This window comes from Macaca fascicularis, chromosome 5, assembly GCF_037993035.2.
Source record: "Macaca fascicularis isolate 582-1 chromosome 5, T2T-MFA8v1.1".
Lineage (NCBI taxonomy): Eukaryota > Metazoa > Chordata > Mammalia > Primates > Cercopithecidae > Macaca > Macaca fascicularis.
The window spans coordinates 179460356-179482010 of record NC_088379.1 but is presented as its reverse complement, the minus strand read 5'-3'; the positions used below and the strand labels follow the sequence as shown (position 1 = coordinate 179482010).

General features: G+C 34.0%; 1 protein-coding gene across 2 annotated transcripts in view; it reads left to right on the top strand.

Moving 5' to 3' along the window:
- The window catches only part of GLRA3 (glycine receptor alpha 3), a 173550-nt gene that overhangs the window by 95869 nt on the left and 56026 nt on the right, over positions 1–21655 (top strand). For both annotated transcript variants that reach the window (XM_005556328.5, XM_015451040.4), the window contains exon 5: positions 12042–12124. In XM_005556328.5, coding sequence (XP_005556385.2) covers positions 12042–12124 — 83 coding nt within the window. The remainder of the gene's footprint in view (positions 1–12041; positions 12125–21655) is intronic.

Sequence of the window (21655 nt, the reverse complement as noted above, 5' to 3'; positions counted from 1 at the left end):
ATGTTTGCCCTAGCTGTTCAATTTTCATCCTTTCTAACATGCTGCAAAGTGGTGATTTGTTGATAAACTTTGAACAAGGCAGGAAAGAAAAAAATCACTATATTATGTGAAGATGAATGACAAAACCTTTATCATGATCCCTGGAAAAGATCTTATTTACATTTATGTTCCTCATTATTGACTCATCAAAAGAGCATATAGCATTTAAAAAATAATGCCAATATTGAATAATAATTAATACCAAACCATAAACATTAATAAAAAAATTTTGACAGTTGAACTCTAGGATACATGTAACTTCAGCAGTTCATTAAATATGAAAGAAATTTAGAGTCAGTAAATAGCTACTTACAGGATATACTTGATGATTTTTGTCACATCTGAAAAAATCTTCTAAAATGAAGTGATTATTTAAAAAATTTCCATAATTGTTTTTCTAATTTTGTTCAATTGTGAAGAACAGGACATAAGAACAGAATTCATGTTATGTTTCTTAGGAGAGGGAGAATATGTTAGACTTCTAGCAAGAGCCAAATATTTAAATACGTTTATCTCCAGTAACATGTTTTAAAAGGCATCAAGGTAGGCTTAATATTGAGGTCTTAGGCTTAAATTTTAATTCAGTCTATTTTCTCTCTCTCTTATCTTCTCTTCTGTGAACTTTTCTTCTCATCAGGAATGGGGACATTTGATTTGGAGTTCCTATGCCCAATATCGGGGATAAGCGAGTAGGATTCTAAAATGTAATCTCAACAGCTTACTGATTTTGAAAATTTTTTTCTGCAAAGTGGTTTTATAAATAATGCTTTACTCCATGTCTACTCTTCATCTCTGCATCCCAATGTACTATGTCTGCTTTTCACATTTACCTATTTCATGTGAACATATTTCTTTTCCGTACATTTATTGATTTGATTTCTAAAAGTGACAGGGTGACATCACTCTATTGTGAATAGATCCTTTCATCAGAATTCTGAAAAACAACAAATATGTAGTAACATGATCTTGAGTGATTAACTGCTACATATGACACAAAGGAAGATTTCAGGTTCCACCACTGATAAGCCCTATATTCTCATATAAATGAATAAATTAATGGTGAATTCCAGGTCTATGCAAGAAAATTTTGCACCTTTTAAAAAAATTACCAAAAATCTCCCTGCTCCCTTGCCCTGCCACTAGATATCTAAAGATAGTAAGAATCTCACTTCTAGGAAGATGGAACAGACATACTTTTTTCTATTCTACCTGCTAAATACAACTAAAAACCCTGGACACAGTATATATAACAAACTTAAGGAGATGCCCGGTGCTGGACATAAGCACAGGCTGGGTAAGGACCTTGGAACCTGAGAAACAATGTGGAGGTGAATTCCCAGGATTTTCCTTTTACTTCATATACCCTAGACTTGAAGATGAAGAAACTGGCAACATGGCAACATCAGCGGGTACAGACAGAAAACAAAGTCCCAACAAAAGCCAAATTTCTCTAGCAAATCTAACATTCTCTGGAGGTTAGGAAAGGGGAAGCCTAGCAAGACAGAAAAGCTTTAGACAACTGCTCTACTCCAGCCCAACACCACAGGAAGAAATGCAACCCCACTTCAGACAGCAAAGCCCAAATGGAGAGCCCAGACTTCCAGTCTTACGAGGTGGTGTTGAGATACCGTCACACCTAACTCAAGATGGTGTCAGGAAAGGACAAACAATGAACTGGATTTTCATGCCCCACCATCCTATAGTGAGCCTCATACCTCCCAGTGCCAGGAAGACCACATAGAGAGCCAGGAATTCTACACTTTCCCTGCAGAAACAAAGTATACCCTCCCTCCCTGCTGGGGTGGTTTTAGAGAAGACTTAGAGGACAGTCAATATTTTCAACATCACCTAGCAGTTATGAGGCCACTCCCACCATAGTGTCAGTGGACATCATGCTTACAGGTGGGACATCCAGCAATAAGGAGAAGCCTGTCCCCTCACAGGCCTATATAGAGAGTGATTAAGAAACAGACACAAGATAGCACCTTCCCTTGACAAAGCAGAGCAATGTCAGAGAAAACCAAAAAAGTTTAAATAAGAGCCAGACTCTAATAAAATAATATTTATATGTCTAGGGTTCAACCAAGAAACATTCATCATACAGAGAACCAGAAATCAGACAAAGAACCATAAATGTTCAATAATTATGGAAAAAGACAATCAACTGATGGCAACATCAAAATGGCAAAGATGAGGCCAGGAGTGTTGGCTCACACCCTGTAATCCCAGCACTTTGGGAGGCTGAGGCAGGCAGATCGCTTGAGCTCAGGAGTTTGAGACCAGCCCAGGCAACATGATAAAACCCTGTCTCTACAAAAAAATACAAAATTAGCTGGGCAAGGTGGCATCCACCTGTGTTCCAAATGACTAGAAAAACTAACGTGGGAGGATCTCTTGAGCCTAAGAGGCAGAGGTTGCAGTGAGTCCAGATCGCACCACTGCACTCCAGCCTGGGTAACAGAGCAAGTCTCTATCTCAAAGGAAAAGACAAAAATGTTAGGTATCTGGCAAAGACTTTAAAGTAGCCATGATAAATTTGCTTCAGTGAGCAATTACACATATGCTTGAAACAAAATGAGAAATTAGAAAGCCTCAGCAAAGAAATAGAAGCTATAAAGTGAAACCAAATCAAAATTTTAGACCTAAAAATACAGTAATTGAAATGAAAACTCAGTGTATGGGTGGAACAACAAAAAAATGGAGAAGATAGAAAAGAAAATCAATGAACCATAAAACAGAACCACAAAAATTACTCAATGTAAGCAACAGAGAATGAATAGATTGGTGGTGGGGCCTGGGAAATAGCCTCAGGAATCTGTGAGATTACAACAAATGATCTAACATTCATGTCATCAGAGTGTCAGATGGGGGGTAAAGGGTATGAAGCTAAAAAAACTAGAGAAAATAATGGCTAAAATGTTAATAAATTTTGCAAATGGCATAAGACTACAGATTCAAGAAGTTGAATTCCCTAACATGATAAATCCAAAGATGTCCATATGAAGACACATGATGCATAAACTTCTGAAAACTAAATACAAATCCTGAAAGCATCCAGAAATTAATGACGTCTTATGAAGGCAAAACAATTAGAATGAGAGTAGATTTTTTTAGATGTTATTGAAGTCTGAAAGAAGCTACAAATATATTTTTAGGTGATGAAAGGAAGGAACTCTCATCTGAGAATCTTGTACCTGGGAAGATATCCTTTGGGAATAAAGGGGAAATCAAAACGTTATTGGATAAAGGAAAACAGAGAATTAATCACAAGTAAATCTATCTGGAAAGTATGGCCAAAGAAGCTGTCTGAAAAAAAGAAAATGATAAAAGAAGGAGCATACGAATATCAAGAAGGAAAAAAGGACACAGGAAGCAAAAATATGAGTGAATATAATAGACTTTCCTACTCATTTTGAGTTTCCTAAATTATATTTGACAGTTCTAGCAAAAATTATAAGGCAGATGTAAGGGGAAAATGAAAGAAACAAATGAGAAAACATTTTTTTATAAATGCATTGACAGAAGTTAACAAGACCGGGAAGATCTCAAGTTGTCTAATATCCGTTCTGTGGTCACATGACTTGACGTTAACTGGGAAGATGATTTGTCCAGATATATAAAAATATGAAACTCATTTATCCTTCAATTCAGCATTTCTGTTTCTAGGAATCTAAATTACATACGTATGTGTAGATAAGATACCTTTACAAAGAGACCCACTGAAACACTGAAATAGCAACAAAAATGGCCTTTATATGTTCACTAATAAGAACATGACTGAACACAATGATAACCCAATGAAAGTTATAAAATAACTTTCATGAGATAGACCTGAATGTAAGCCTACATTATATATTTCAGTTCAAGAAAAATGTTTTGTATATTTTTATTTAAGGCATACACACACACACACACACACACACACAAATACATATATGCATAACTATGTATGTAAAAATATACATATATATAAATCTATACAAGAAGTTTACACTAACCCCAAACAATTTGGGAATGAATAGGAATAGTGGAATTTGGGCAGGAATAAAAGGGAACTGTACATTTTGCTATATGTAATTTTATATTGTTTGAATTTTTCATAACAAGTTATGTATTACTTATGAATTAAATACATATATTTTAAGTTATAAAGTCTCTTAACATGAGGTCATGATTCTTCACTCTTCTGTGCTGTGGGTTCATGAATGTTATCAGGGGACCCATGACAGGGTATAAGTAAAATAAGTTTCATTCCTTCCTGCTGAGTTAAAAACTATTTTTGTAAAAGGTGTCATTTTATTTTTAATTATATTTTGAAGTACTGTTTCACTTCAGATAGATTTGGGGTTGCATAGGTTGCAAAAATACATCACCAGGTAGCATGGAGTAGTCACTTTGCAAAGATAGAATGTCTAGATTATTTATTGAAGTTGTGTGTGTTTGTATGTAACGTATCTTACAAGATTATCAATATTTATTTGTTTATTTTGAGTCTTATTGGAGTTGGACAATGTCAACATAAAGAACATACCACTGAGCTTTTAGTATTTCCCTGATCATTGAGCAAAATACAATATAAAAGCTAGGCTACTTTTTGTGTGAGGGTCTTCTTGCTAACAATATGTCATCAAAGCCAAAAATGCTTAACTCTGTCCCTCCTAAAAATTTGTCAAATAGGATAGATCTTGTTATTAAGAAGATTTCAAGACGATAGTTGTACTAAACCCTTAACTGTGCCAATTCAAATGCATTATATTAAAAAATACTAAATTTATTGTATTGAAAAGTTAAATAATTTAAATACAATTAATAAGAACTTGCTACTATGTCCCTTGGAAATGTTCAAGTATTTTCTGTCTTAAAGTATTGGAATAAAACTGGAATTATGTCTCTTATAAATGACATCATCCATTATGAATTGCTCACATTTCTTCTAATATTTTGAAGAAAGGTATGAAATAATTTAGAAATGCATCTTTTGTCTTTCAGTATGAATTCAAATGAAACAGATGGTTTCTCAGCTCCTAGTTTTTGTTTGCTATATCCTGGCTCGCACAATCAAAGAAAAAATTCATTTTTTCTGAGTTGTTTTTGGAAATCTCACAGGACTTTGAAATCTTCAAATGCTTCAAATCTTCAGTTTCTTTGTTAACAAAAATTGTGCTAGAAAAAGAAAAAATCTTGTTGAATTTACAAATGGAGCATCTGTGATGTTTCATGAGAGATCTGGCTTTCCTGCTTTTTTTAAAGAAAGCAGCAGCAGGTCCTTGCAAAGACGACTAATTGAACTTCCACATTTATCTGTATTTCCTCTGAAACCCCATTAAAACAAGGAAATAAACGGAATAAAGAATAAAAATGTCATTAACACACAGGAGGATGAAAGTATTGGGGAAAAAACAGCAACAGATGAGTGATAACATATTTAGGAAACTTAAAAATGAATGCAGTTGTGAAAACTGACTTGGACAGAGATAGTGGAAACCTAAGTCAATGATGGGGAATTCAAAAGGGAGAGAATAACAAATATTTTCAAATTTTTAGAAATGTAAGGCACCTGGGACTTCAGAAAGTAGAGGCCAGAAGAGATCTAAAAGGAGTATAATTTATTTAAGCTTTGTAGAAAAAGTGGACCCTCTCTTCCTGATTTCCTTCCCATGCACTCGGGTTCGAGACTGCCCTTTTTACATTTTGAACTCAGAAGGAAGCAAGAGGTCAGAAGATGCTGGAGAGGCTCTTTCAAGAGCTTTAGGCTTAGGGGTTCCAGGCACAACTGGTACTTGTCATGAGGCATCATACCAAGAAAATAAGAATGACAGGACCCCGTGCTGGGCCTAAAATGCTGAAAGGCAGACTTGAACTTTTTCCACTGAGCAGTAGACAAGAATACAGATGATAGATATAGATAGATATAGAGATAGATTATACATGTAGATACAGGTATAGATAATATGGCTGTCCAGAGGTTCTCCAAATGCCAGAATCTATAGATCTTTTCTCTTAGGCAAGTTAGTTTCCATATATATATAATATATAATACATATATAAATACAATATTAATATGTAATATATATAATACATATATTATATATATACACACACATATGCACATATATACACTCACATATATTTTTCATATATATATACACACACACACATATATATACACACATTGTTTTTTCCTGTTGTATGATATTTATATCTGTCTTAGATATATAGATATATATGTATCTGGAAAACTAACTTGCCTACGAGAAAAGATCTACATTCTGGCACTTGGAGAACCTCTGAGCAGCCACATTACTATCCTACAGTTAAGACCATTACTCAATGAGCCATCTGCTACTAACTGAGCTCCAGGTAGATTTTAGTGCCTCATTCTTAAATATATTTAAAATTTTATGAAATATATAACATAATTATTACCTATATTTGTGTGTTTATATATGTGTGTATATATGTTATATGTAACAAAAAGTTACACAAGAACTATAATAAACTAGCAAGCTTAATCATGAACAAGAATTATACATTTATAACATGTAAACACTGAATATTAATTTAACCACAAATGTTTATATAATTCATGAATGTCACTTAAAAGTTGACACAGTTCTCACTTTGGGAGGCTGAGGCGGGAAGATCACGAGGTCAGGAGATGGAGACCATCCCAGCCAACATGGTGAAACCCTGTCTCTACAAAAAAATACAAAAATTAACTGGGCATGTTGGCGCATGCCTGTAATCCCAGCTACTTGGGAGACTGAGGCAGGAGAATCGCTTGAACAAGGGAGGCAGAGGTTGCAGTGAACCAAGATCACACCACTGCACTCCAGCCTGATGACAGAGCAAGACTCCATCTCAAAAAAAAAAAAAAAAAAAGTTCACGCAGTTCTATAAAACATATGAAAAACAGTTGTACTTTTGCCCTGCCCATCCTTACCCCCATTTCTGGCTTGTCAGAGAGGTAACCTTTGTTTAGCTATTTGTCTACCACTCACATTCACATACTTAAGTTGCTGTAATATCATGCTTGGATTTTAAAATATTTGAAATTGTCTATTAATTCTCATAAAGGAAAAACAAGAGTTGATTTCCCTGATATGATACTCCATGTACATTTAACTTTCTACCACTGACTTTGGGAACCCTCTACTTTCATAGCAAGCTGTAAGCAAGCCTTCTCTTTGTCCAAGTGAAAGATATTCTCATCTCTCAAAATTATCAGCCGCATAAACAACCCTGGAAAATGGCTCAGATAAAAGAATGATCAGAGCTTTGTAGTCTTGGTATACAAACTAGAGGAGTTATAGGAGCACAAGAGGATCAAGGAGAAATATATCTCCCAGCCTAGATCGAGGGTCTGCTATTGACTAGCTGTGATTTGGGTTAAGTCTCTTTACTTCTAAAAGGCTCATTTCTTCTTAGATACATGGCAGTGGCAATACTAATTACCTTGAGTTTGAAATAATGTATTAAAATACATTAAATAAAGCACCCAGCATAGTGCCAGACATACAATGGGCACTAAAGTTGTTATTTTTACCTTTTAAGAAAAGTATGCATTCTGTTTTTTTCCAGAATCCATAAACCAATACAGTATGGACTCTTAAGTTAACATGTCTCAGCCTCAATTTTTTCACTTATAGAATGAAGATGGTAATATCTTTACCACAGAAAAATGGAATCACATCATAGGAAGTTAAATATGATATACTTTCTTACTTTACTAATGTTACTAACAAACCCAAATTTTCTACTCATAGTACAGAGGCATTCTTGCATTAAAAATCAAATCATGGGAAGAAAATTTACGTTAAAGATGCTATGCACAGCAACTTGACAAAGATCATGATATAATTTTAATTTTTATTTAAGCTAAATAGAGTAACTGTGAAATTTGTGAAAATAACTGAAGTTTACTTGTATGATAATAATGTATTTTTTGACATTGACAGCCATTAATTTTTAAATAAGAAAGCAAACTTTTTTTGACAGTTGCTTTTTTAAGTGCTATTTATTCAAGGGAAATCAATTTACAATGCTATAAAATACATGTCGTCAGAAGAATTTGGCATACATGTAATTATGTATGTTTTTCTGAAGTGGTCCATAGCTTCATAAAGAAACCATCAACAATACTGTGATTGCTTTGGTGATGGGTTGTTGAGTTAACGATGGTCTCTACGATCAGATGACAATTAAACTCCAGAAGTAGGTTACAGAAGCTGATTCTAATCTCCCTTCTAGTGCTCCAGCAATCTAATCTCTCCTAAGAATGATTTACTGCTTACAAAATCATTCATAATGATATACCAAATCATTCAAATATGTCAAATCGCTGGGGATATCCTTATATTTTCTATAGTTTAACTACATTTCTCTGATTTCTTTTGGAAGAACTATTTATGCAGGTTTTTATAAAAATTTTTATACATGTTTTAGTTTAAATTTAATAACTGATATGTGCATGCAATGTATAATTTCTTGTATTATAAGAAATACAAAATTTAAGATGTCATATTAATTACAGAACCCATTTTCATGAAAATGCTTCAATGCTTTTGAGAGGCAGTATACTTAAAGGTTAAAAGCATGAAATCTAGAACTAGAACCCCAGGGCTGCAAATTCAGCTGTAGCAATTTTTGCTGTGTAAATGTCAGGTGAGTTACTTAACCTCTAAGTTTCCTCATCTTTAAAACAGGGTAATATCATTTACCTATTCTTGGAAATTTGTAGTGTGGAGTAAATGAGTTAACATACATAAAGTGCTTAAAATACTGTCTACTGCACAGTAAACATTGTCTAATAGATGTGTTATCTAATATGATATTACAGATAATATAGATTAAAACTGATTAAATTGCTAATTGAGTTCTTTGTTTTTATGACACTAAATAGAGAAATATTAGGATCTAATAAAAATACTCATTTATATACAAAGTCTATAATAGAGTCAGCAAACATTTTTTAATTCAAAAATGTTTTGTGGTTGAGATAGACACATTAAACAATGCTTGTTCAAAAATGTGCAATAATTGAATTTTAATGAGGTCAATTGTTTGTCACAGATTATTATCAGCTTTTTAAACATTACTGTTTCACAAAGTACTAATGTTAAAAGTCTTTCCCAAGACTTCTTAAAGGAAAAGAAGAAACGCCATATCCTGTTATGTATCTTGTCTCAGAAAGAGAACTTAGTGTCCCTCTTACACAAGTAAACATTCATTGCCAAAACAGTAGAATGTGATTAATTGCCTCTTGATTTAGTTTTCTTTTGATGTGGTCAAGACATATCTTTATACGTAGTGTTTTGATAAAGTATCATACCCACCAAGTTGACACATGTTTTTCAGTATGCTGTGAAAGGAGCAATTGTGTTGTACCTTAAACAAAAAGAAAGAAAAGTCGATGAATAGATTTTTTTCAGGATATGATTTATGACAGAAGTCCTACAAGCTGTGTTTTTCTTTGCCAAATAATTCCTTTCAAGTGTTATTTTTTTAGAATTATGTAATGTCTCTTTTTTTATGCCAGAAGAATAGCCAGGATATGAATTTGACATCACATGCATGGTGAGAGCGTGGAAAAGATTCTGAGAATGCTATTTACTTCCAAACAAAAGGTCACGGAATTAATTTTGCAAGTCAGCGTTTGAAACTGGCTGTCTGAGAGCCTTGGATATACGGAAAATTAATGTGTGTACCTTCAAAATTTATGTGTGCATACACTTCTAATAAGCCCTTTCACAAGGCAAAGAACACTGTGTCTACCTAATTTTACAATTGCCTTTTTAAGAGAGAACTTTGTAAATTTACACAATCATACTTAACCTAGCTGAGCCAGGAGAAAAATCCCTTTTGAATATTGAACTCTATGAATTATTCTAGTGTATTATGGACTCTGACTCGAATGAATTAGCAGATTATCCTCCTAAGACTCTTAAAAATTCAGCAGCTTCACTGTCTGTCCATTTATGTGTCCCAAATTATGTTAATTGGAACTAGCTCACCAAGCATACTCTCTGTAGAATATACATCATTCTAACTTTACGTCTATGGTCTACATAAAAGTGTCAGCTTGAAGAACGTGGTTGTATTTAGTAGAGCTGCGGGCTATTTTTTGTTCAAGCTTAAACAGTTCTTTTTTCTTCCTTTCTTCTTTCTTTTTCCTTCCTTCCTTCCTTCTTCTTTCTTTCCTCCCTCCTTTCTTTCTTTCTTTCTTTCTTTCTTTTTTCTTCTTTCTTTCGTTTTCTTTCTCTCTCTTTCTCTCTCTCCCTCCCTTCCTCCTTCCCTCCCTCCCTTCCTTCCTTTTCCTTCCTCCCTTCCTTCCTGCCTGCCTTCCTTTCTTTTTTGTTTTTGTTAAGAGACAAGGTCTTGCTCTGTCACCCAGGCTAGAGTTCAGCAGTGTGATCCTAGCTCACTGCAGCCTCGACCTCCTGGGCTCAAGTCATACTCTTGCCTCAGCTTCCTGAGTAGCCAGGATTACAGGTGCACATGCCACACCTGGCTAATTTAAAAAATATATATATATTTGTAGAGATGGAGTATTTTTATGTTGCCCAGGATGATCTCAAACTACTGGGCTCAAGCGAACCTCCTGTCTTAGCCTCCCAAAGCTCTGGAATTACAGGCGTAAGACACCACACCTGGCTAAATAGTTCTTAATATGTAATTTAATTTAGTCATCTTTGTGCCCACACTATAGAATTTGGGGGATGAGTAAATGAAGGGATCTAGGAGTGGTTGAATATACTAATAATCACTAATAACCACTGTTTGTTGAGTGTTTGCTATGACTTAAGCACATGTCTAAGCACTTATGTGTGTTAACTCATGTACTGCTCATAGCAACTCTCTGGAGTACATAATATTGTTATCTTCATTTTAAAGATGAGAAAACTGCAAAATAGGGGATTTGAAGTAATCTGCCTGGGGTCAGGAAGTTTACATAAGCTAATCCACCTAGGGTGCTCATGAATACAATGAATTTCAATGGGAATATTCTCAATACAAGAGGCTTGCTGAAGAGTTCTCAGAAAAGAACTTCATTTGAATAAACTTGAGTGGATCCCACCATCTCTTTCTCAGGTCTAAGAACTACAAAAACTACCCTGAAGAGATCTGGGTAGAATGCTTTTCCCGCAAAAAGTATTCAAAGGTGATGAATTTTCTGGAATATCAACATACTAATTCTCTCTGGAAGTTGGAGGAGAGCCTTTCCAATGAGCAGAATACTGGTATACAGCATCTAGGTTATCCTTTGCGTGAAGCCAAGTCAGAAGTTTGTTTGATGAGCATAGAATCAGATCATGAATATTCTAAAGGGCTATTTCCTGAACCTAATGATTCCCTTATCCCACACTAGGGAACGTGAGGCTGAACTTTTCAAGTCCTCCAGATTCACTTTACTAAATACACTGCTGGATGTTCACTGACAACGTCAGGGTCGTTAGAATGATAACTGAAAGTTACATAAGATTGCTCCTATCCACGCTGCTTTTCCACCTTTAGAACTCCAATGCCTCTCGAATATTGCATGTGATTTGCAAGAAAAGATACCTTTTGACATTTGGCATTAATTTTATAGGATCCACTCCCAAATTTCTCTTTTGAGGGTGTTGTCTTGGAATACAGACATTTTCTAGACATCCACAGCCCTTCTACCTGAACAAATAAATGCATAGATATATAAACATGACAGAATGTTTATATTTAGGTTGGTGCAAAGGTAATTGCTGTATTGCCAGCACTTTTCATGGCAAAACCCACGATTACTTTTGCACCAACCTAAGATATGCAGCTATCCAACCCCCAGTCCACCAAAGCCAGATTTGTGTATAAGGGCATAGCTATTTTTTAGTAAGTAAGATACATAAGTTGGAGAAATTTTTACTTAAATCTGAGTTAGTCATTACCAAAGCAACATTGTTTCTCCTGTACAATAGAATATTAATGTAATGTCATAAATTTCCTTTAAAAATAATTACTTTCACTTTCAGATTAACATTAACACTTTCCTGTCCAATGGATCTCAAGAATTTTCCCATGGATGTACAAACATGTATAATGCAACTGGAAAGCTGTGAGTATGAACCACTTACTTTTTAAAATACTTTTACAGTATAGTAGATACAAACTTTGAATGCCTAAGATGGCTAATTTATTTTGTAATCATTTTGGTCACATACTTACTGAATAGGCATATAACCTTTCACCAGGTGCTGAAAATAATGATACCTACCAATACATGCACTCTACACTATGAGAAAGAAACAATTTGAGGATCTAGAAATAACAGATTTTTAAAGCTTGAAGTTTAGATACATGTTACCATACACATTATCAGAAGTGAAAAGGACGGCAATCATTAAAAACAAACTATCATTTATTAAGAGCCTCTTATCAACCAAGTGTCTATATATATTTTTCTTATACTGACAACAAAGATATTGTTATCCCTATGTTTTCAAATGTGAAAATGGTCATGTTGAATGATTGAATATTCGGCTCCAATTCACAAAGGTGACAATGACAAACTGCCTCCAAACTTATGCTGCTTCCGATAACCAATGTTTTTTATTTTAATGTCACTCTGCTGGGTATGTTATGTATGTTATCTCAGAAGACAAAATTTCTCACACTTTCTCACAGATTTATTTAAACTTTCAGGTATTCCTCTAAATTTCTTCTTTCAAAGTGGACCCATATGCCTCACTGATTAATGTTAATACAGGTGAACATTTCACATCCTACCCTTTCTCTGATCTATGTAATCAGACCTAAATTAATTGTTTACAGTGTTTAATCTCATATAAAAATTAAGCAAAATGCAATATTTTCTCTTATGACAGTATGTTATACGAGGGGGAAGAAAAGGACGGTTTGACACATTCCTTGAGGAAAATTTGAAGGCCTATCCTCAGACTCCAGGTGTCAAAGGCAAGGCTTGTAGTGTGATGGAGTTGTCACTAGATGGCGGACCAACTTTGTGGGGCAACGTGACTATCGCCCTCCCTCTCCCACTTGGTTTTACTTAAGAAGTGGAAATATGAATTTCTCTTACAATTCCTCCTCAGAAAATTTAAATTGATTATTTTTATAAATAGTTCTTAAATAATTAGCACACATATGGATAAAGTATTCACGTAAATGAGAGGAAATAAAATAAATTAAAATTGGGGGAGCTACTTAGCAATCAATCTATGTGGGGAGAAGCGGCAGGGCTGATTTTGAAATTGAAGAAGGGCAATTTGAGGACAGGCTGATTGTATATCTTGGTTGAAAAATTAAGTACATTTAGCGCATAGTGTTTAAAAATGTGCACGACCCTCTAAGTGGCACCCAAATTACTAAGTCCAGGGGCGGGGCGTGGATATTAATCAATAGGTCTGAGAAATGGTTCAACATATAAGGGGCAAGAAAATTGTTTGGTCCTTGCTGTACCTCTTAAAGATTATTTTAGTTAAATGAACCAAGATTATTTAAGAAGTTTTCATAATTTTCCAGCAAAAAGAACAGAAAGTAGGATAAAGCACACTTATGTGGAAGGTAGAAACAGGAGAGGTTGATTCACAGCGGACGTGAAGCCAGAGACTTCCCGTGTGTCCGAGCGAAAAAGCTTAGATAAGTGGGATCAGTTTAGAAGCAATGACGAAGAAAGGGAACAGGGGATGAGAAACAAATGTTAATGGAACAATTGATAAAATCCATCTTAATATGTTTGAGATCTGGGAAATTTAGGTCTAAAGCCAAAGAGGGAGCGAAAAGTGAAGATCAACTATTAAAAGCCATATACAGAGTGGTTCAAGGAATCAGATGAAATAGCTGAAGAGGAGAATGTAGAGAGGAAAACAAAACACGAACAAGAACAGACCCTTAAAAAATGCCTACATTTAGAAGTTGTTGGAAAAAATTCCAGACAAAGGCAAGGATGGCAGATTAAAATCAACACTGTTCAACCTCAAAAGAGAAAGGACTGTGAAGGAGTTCTGTGTAACAAAATCAAATGCTGCAAAGAAAGTTTTGTAAGGTGCTTGAAAAAAGCAATTGTTACTGTTAACAAAGACAAATGTGATTAGAATAATGATGGTCAAAGCTGGAATCTAAAAAGGTTTTGTTTTTTTTTTAGGTGAGTGATGAGGAAGTGGGAGCAGTGAGTGAAATCTTTTATTCCATGAATGTTACTTATTAAAGAAAGATGAGAAAAAGTACAGTGCCTGAGGGTTGGTTAGATCACTGGGCTTCTGTTTTGAGTAAGGAAAGCTTACTGGTTCTATTTTGCAGGGCACAAAAGCTGACATAGTAAAACCTCTCGTGTGTCTGCCTTTCTCAGAACATTTCTCAACATAAGAAAAGAGAGTCTCTTTTCTTTTCCCCTTTATTTCTTAATTCCTCTATAAGAAATACGAGTGGGTTGTTCAAGGGGTTGTTTAATATTTCAGTCATTAAGCACTTCCTGCTCTTATTAGGAATTAATTTTAATTTAGTTCACCATAGAGACTTTGTTTATTAAACTCCCGCAGCAGATGCTAATGTCAAATTTTTTTCTTAAAACATTTTTAGGACAATTACATGTATATATACACACACACATATAATATATAATACATACATATATATTAAGAAATGCCTACATTTCTGTGTACATATGCATACACATGTATATATATATTCATACATACGAATCTACATATATGTGTGTATATATATATGTTTTAAGAAAAATTTATATCTATTTTTTTCTTTCTCTTTAAATAGTGGCTAAAAGGTCAAGATAAAAGATTGTAAATCAGTGGAACCCACTGGAAAGTAGGCAAAAAATGTTTAAGCTACTGGAAAGCAAGAGCTGTAAGAATCCCAGGGTCCACCTTTGAATGAAATCTGACTGCAAAAAGGAAGAAAAGAAAATGTTCAATAATATTAAGACATGGGAAGCAGGCAAAAAGGAAACACAATTTAAAAGCAAACACTTTAATGGCTTGTCATGGTACAACTTCCTTAAATTCAGTAAAAGTTCAATAAGTATATGTCAATGGTCAAGACTGTTCCAAGTGGCCTGGAAAATATTCTTTCATTTAGGCATCAATTGAAAAATATTTATCAAATACCTAATATATTCCGCAGATTATGTTGGGTGGTATAACAACAAATGAAGCAAAAATTTCTCTGCTTTCAAGAATTTCAGAGCCTACCTGAAATATAATGATATAAATGATATTTATGCCAATATAATAATTCAATTAAAGATAATAAGCAAATGTTAATGGGATACTGTTAAAACAAAGGAGAAAGTGAATAAGAGAAGAACAAAATTAGCAATGAATAACTAACTTAGAAAAGACTATCTTGTCTAAACTATCAGTGATCCCATGCCCTCAAAGTACACATTTACGACTTATAATTGAAACCATAGATGATATAAAATTCCTAGTTAGAGGAAAAGAAATTACTGGGGAAGAGGCTTATGCAAGGAAAATCCAGGGTAAGAGAAGACTTGCATTAGAAATTGATGAGAAAAAAAAATGTATGAGTTAAGAATAATATCAAAGAATAAAAATAGAATAAAAGGGTTAAATTCACTTAGGAAAAAAAGAGATTCTCAAACTAGATGTTAACCAATATCAAGACCCAACACTATGTCGACAACTAGACACTTTCTAAGAAATCCACGCAAAAAATAATAATAATTTGGTAAAGAAAAATTTTAAAAATGTATATGTGAGAAATATACCTTGAAAAAGTCCAGAATAATTTTGATCAGAAAAAAATTAATGGCAGAAAAAAATTATGAGGCACAAATACTTGAGTAGCATGCTGGTAAAAAATCAATATACAGTGGCTCACGCCTTTAATCCCAGCATTTTGGGAGGCCAAGGCAGGTGGATCACTTGAGGTCAGGTATTTGAGAGCAGCCTAGCCAATATGGTGAAACCCCATCCCTACTAAAAATACAAAACTTAGCCAGGCATGGTGGCCCTTGCCTGTAGTCCCAGCTACTCGGGTGGCTGAGGCTGGAGAATCGCTTGAACCCAGGAGGCAGAGGTTGCAGTGAGCCAAGATGGCACCACTGCATTCAGCCTGGGTGACAGAGTGAGACTCTTTCTTAAAAAAAAAAAAAAAAAAAATTCCATATATAATTAGGAAAATGTAAGTATTTAACCATATAACTTCTAAATATATTAAGCAAAAGCAGGATGAACTGCATAAAAAACAGATAAATCAACAATTTACTGGATTATACAAGCACAGTATATTTGAACAAAACAAATCATAGAGATAATTCTTACTGTTTCTTTGTTTAATTTTGTTTTTAGCATATGGAAACATTTACAAAAATTGATTATGTTATACACCACCAAGGAAGTTTCAGTAACCTCCTATGAATCAACATGTTATAAAATTAGAAACCAATAACAATATAGAATTACTGTAAATTACTACAAGTTCCCATACATTATTATATATTAATATATACTTGCATAACTGGAATGAAAAACATGCACTAAATGACTATTTGTTTAAAGGTGAAAATTAAGAAAAATGTGATGTTACAATGAAAGCACAACATATCAAAATTTCTAGATACAACTAAGCCAGATTTTTTTTAGTAAAAACAATTTCACTAAGCATTCTATTCAAAAAGAACAAAACGACACAACAGAGTATCCAAAGAATCACAAAAACCCCTAAAACTGGTGCTTTGAAAAATCTCAGAATCTAGACACGTCCTTGGAGAAATAATCTAAATTAAAAAATTAGGTTGATTGAATATAAAACATACAGAATGAAGAAATAGAAACAATCAGAGCATGCCAGGTTAAAAGCAATGAAAGAAAATCCTGATCTAGTCTATCTTTTTCAGTCATAGTTATGGAAAGGAAATTCAGCCAAAACCTTTATTTGAAAACAAGAAGGAAGCCTGGGGGAAAAACATCCACATAAATAGCTAACTTTGTTATAAATTAATGAGAATTTCCAAGAGCAGAGATAATAATGATGGGAACAACAGAAAACATTTTGAAAATCTGTTCAAATATTTGCTGTATAAAAAGAAGAATTATGCATAAAGATGATTTCCTCAAGTTTCCTCTCAATCAGGAGAACTGAATATTGCTATGTCTACATTAATCTGAAAAAAAGAAGGCTATTCATGGAAAAAGTGGATCAAAGCTGATGTCTGTTTAACCTTACTGTGTTTTTTGTGAAAATATATGTTCCACTAAAAATTTACTTTGGGTTATGGGAAATTTTAGGATAGAGCTTGAATTAGGAATGTTTGTGCAAATATAGAGACATCATCTTAGAAATAGTGCTTATTGAGACATGAATAAGCATGGAGACATGAAAATCAATAAGATTTCTGGAGCTAGCACAGAAAACGACAACCAAAAGAGAGCCAGAGAAAGCCAGCATCATCAAGTTTCAGAAAAATGGGGGATAGAGGAAGAAAAGAAACAGAGAAAGACAATAAGGAACTCTGTAATATTTTAACAATATGTTTCCTAGAGGCTATTTGGAAAATATGATTAATCTAGTTTATTCATGGAGGGTAGAGTCATTAAAGGTAAAAAAAATAGAAAATCAACATTATGTCTTCTTCAATATTTAGGTATAAAAATGTATTCGCGGCCGGGCGCGGTGGCTCAAGCCTGTAATCCCAGCACTTTGGGAGGCCGAGACGGGCGGATCACAAGGTCAGGAGATCGAGACCATCCTGGCTAACATGGTGAAACCCCGTCTCTACTAAAAATACAAAAAACTAGCCGGGCGAGGTGGCGGGCGCCTGTAGTCCCAGCTACTCGGGAGGCTGAGGCAGGAGAATGGCGTAAACCCGGGAAGCGGAGCTTGCAGTGAGCTGAGATCAGGCCACTGCACTCCAGCCTGGGCGACAGAGCGAGACTCCGTCTCAAAAAAAAAAAAAAAAAAAAAAAAAATGTATTCGCTGCAACACAAGTGGTATTTATCATAGTGTTTCACTCTGCTGCCATTTAAAATAAAAATAAAATAACTACACTAAAGTTGAATCTTTACCGTTACAGTAATTTAGAAAGCTAACCCATCACTGAGAATTCCACTGAAGTCAAAGGAAATAATGTGGCCCCGTTTGTATGTTCCAAGTTCAGATGTTTCCCTTATCAAATTATAAAGGTCTCTCTGGGAATGTGCTTATTCCTCAAATCACAACAGAGTTTCATGCAACTGCTTGTATAACAGTCAGAAGTTCAACATACTGTTCATTCCTCTGATCTAGAACATACTTAATTCAACTTCATTCTGGGATAAATATTATAAATGTTTGCTTTTGGATATGAAGAAAATGTGTTATGTTCATTTATTTCTCTCTCTTTTTAATACTCATTTTTCAATCTCAAGGTCAGTAAGAAGACATAGGCCAGTTCCCATGACAATATGCATCTCCAGAATTCACATTTTATTCTCAAAATTTGTATTTTACTAGGAGAAACCTAAGAAAATAACAATAAAAATATCAACCCATATATGCCACACACAGAATTCTGCAATGAAGACTTGTTTTTCACTAACTGCTTTAAATTTGAGCCTCAATTTTTATGTTCAGTTCTTGATTGCAATAAATGAAACCAAGGAAAGTTCCTAGTGAAGATAAACTACTAAAGTGATCACTAACCTTCCTTCTCAGGATTAGATTGCATTAGTTTACTGATTACTTATCAGATGCCATTATCTGAATTATTTTAACCCGTATGAAGTGCTAGCAACATGAGGTAATTTTCAACAGATACATTTTCATTTATATCACAAATACATTTTTACATAAAAGCAATTATAAATTATTTTATTTGACAGAAAACAAATAACTGACTATATTAAGACCTAGACTATGTCCCTAAGGAATGTTTGGTGGAAGTTGGTGTACAGGACTAGAGGCAGGAAAAAAACTCAAGACTTAATTTTCAGTTTTTTATTTACGTTAAAAGGAAAATTCCTAACTGTTTTTTTTATTTGCCAGTTTAAAAAAAAAAAAAAAAAGCCATGAAGGATTTTTTTAATCATGTAAAAATACTGGATAATGGTTTCCTAGAATCAGAATAACAATTAAGAGCCATTGATGACACATGATTCATAAACTATTACTATTTCCCTAAAGGGTCTAATTCTGTAGTTCACATCCAAAGAGGAGTATGTTGCACTGCAGCCCTGGCAACAAGAGTGAAATTCCGTCTCAAAAAAAAGAGGAATGTAGACAATAAAAGTGGAAAACCTCACTAATGCGTAAAAGTTAAAAAAATTATTTAGATTTGAAAAGAAAATAACTCAGTGAAGAAGTACTGTTTGCCAAAAAGAACAGCCTAAATTTCTAAAATTACAGAGTAATTTTTAAGGGTCAACTTGAAAAGAAAAAAAAAAAACACTAGCAAAAGCTTTCAGAAACTTGAAATGTACTTTAATAGTATTGTTGGATAGAAATATCTAAAGATAGAATACACTTTAATGGGGTTTGGGGATAGAAAATTCTAAAGAGAGATGAGAGGTTTTTATAATTTTAATTTATCAGATTCATTTAAAAACATGTTTGACATTACTCAGATCACTTACTCTGGAATTTATGCTAAATTAGCTAAGGCAAAAGATAAGATTTGGTGATGATTTTTCACAATTATTTTATAATAGTCTCTACTGTCATCCAAGCTCTTTCATAATTTAAAAGTTTGGATACTGTTCAAAATAATATTATGTTTTTTGTTTGCCTAGTGAGAAATACAGATGGTTCTTGTTTCCTGAGTATTTGTTGCTTAAACCTCTGCAGTTACAGTGTTAGCTAGAAAACAGAAGTCCTCCCAAGACAAAACTATACATTAATGAGCTCACTACTTATAAAATAAATCCCCACTTAAACATTAAATATTCCATCCTATGCAACACCAGTGGCCATTCTGTTCTAATCTGTCCACATCTTTCTAGGTTGAATTTTTACTGATCATCAGGTATTCTAAGCATATTGACCACAGTCAATCATATGGTCAAATTATGCTTCGAGAAGTTAAGTGACTTTCCCAAGGTCACACAACTGTGAAGCGGACAGAGAAAACAATATGATTTAATAGCTCAAAAACTTTTCATACAACCATTGGTCATTTAAAAATCTATATGATGATTTCCAAATACTTATATATTGTAACTGTGGTATTCTTAAATTATCTCTGCAAGTTAAACATACCCAGTAATTTCATTTGTTTTCTCATGTGAAAAGACTTAGAGTTCCCTCCTTTGCCTATTTCCTTTCTCCTAGACGTCTTCCCATGTATTAAAATTGGCCTAAATCGAGACTGTAGAGTAGCGCTTCCCACCAGTGACAGTGCCAATCATTCTGTTACTATTGCAGTTTCAGATCACACATACATTAGAGATAGCTGCAAAACACTCTTAACTCAGAACACATCTACAGTCAGGTGAGTACTACAACTAAGTTCTATGTTCCCCATTCCGTGTTTACTAAATTGGTTCACTTGGATAAATACAAAGTACTTTACCTTTTTTTCTAGTTAAAGATCATCTTGCTAGGTTTAGTACATAATTCTGCTTTGATGATCCATGTCTCTACTGGTTAATCACCCAGAGAATTGAACAATATATCATTACACACTCCCAGAAGGACAGGACTGAAAGCCTTGCAACAGTGCACCAGAGGTATTTGTCTTGATTTATTACTACTGAAAAAAATCAACAATTGCTTTTTCAATCAGCTATGAACTACTTAAATTGATACCAATTTCAACATTTTGAAATCCTTGTTTATAAGAAAAACATTAGAATTCATCAGATATCTTGCTGAGAACACTATAGTATCCCTTAATATTCTAGCATAGTCAGTAATAAGATTATAATATGATATAAATGTAGCATGGCTTTTCCTTTATGACCGTAATTCTGGCTCCTACTGACCACAGCTTCCTGCTCTACCTGCTCCCAGATGTAATCTTAACTACTCCAGAATTGTATGGATTTGGTGTTAAGCTCCTTTAATTCACAGAATCTACCTGTTAATAAACTTGAAAATATTCTCAACATTAATCTCTTAGAAGCTTTGCAAAATTCTTTATCACCCCTCTGAGATTCCATATAGCATCAGCAATCTCATCTGCAAACATATTCATGCTCTGGAATTTTATTTTCCTTCAGAGAGAAGATATAGATAAAACGTTTATCTTTCTCTTGTCCTCCTCAAGCAGCATTCCTATTCCCTCCTATTCTTATAGAACCCAGGGATCCCTTTCTTGTTTGCACTTTCAACTTCAATATGGATGAAATTAAATGTATAGCCTTAATACATCAAGAAAATACTTATTGTTATATTTGGTTTCAGTGTTCTGTTTGGCTTATCATTTACCTCCTTTACTTCATGTTTGTATACTTTTTCAGACAAGTTGCTAACAAAGATATTTGATATCAAATGAAATGTTTATCTATTTATTTCAACATTGTGCTTCTGTGGTTATTAATGATGTGGTTACCATAATCCTTATGTCAAATAAAACTGTGCTCTTCTCTCTGCCTAAAATATGTTTCCTGAAGAAACCAGGCCATTTCTGATAGTCTTTTCTTAAGTCAGCTCTCTTCTCCCCAGTTGCTTCCT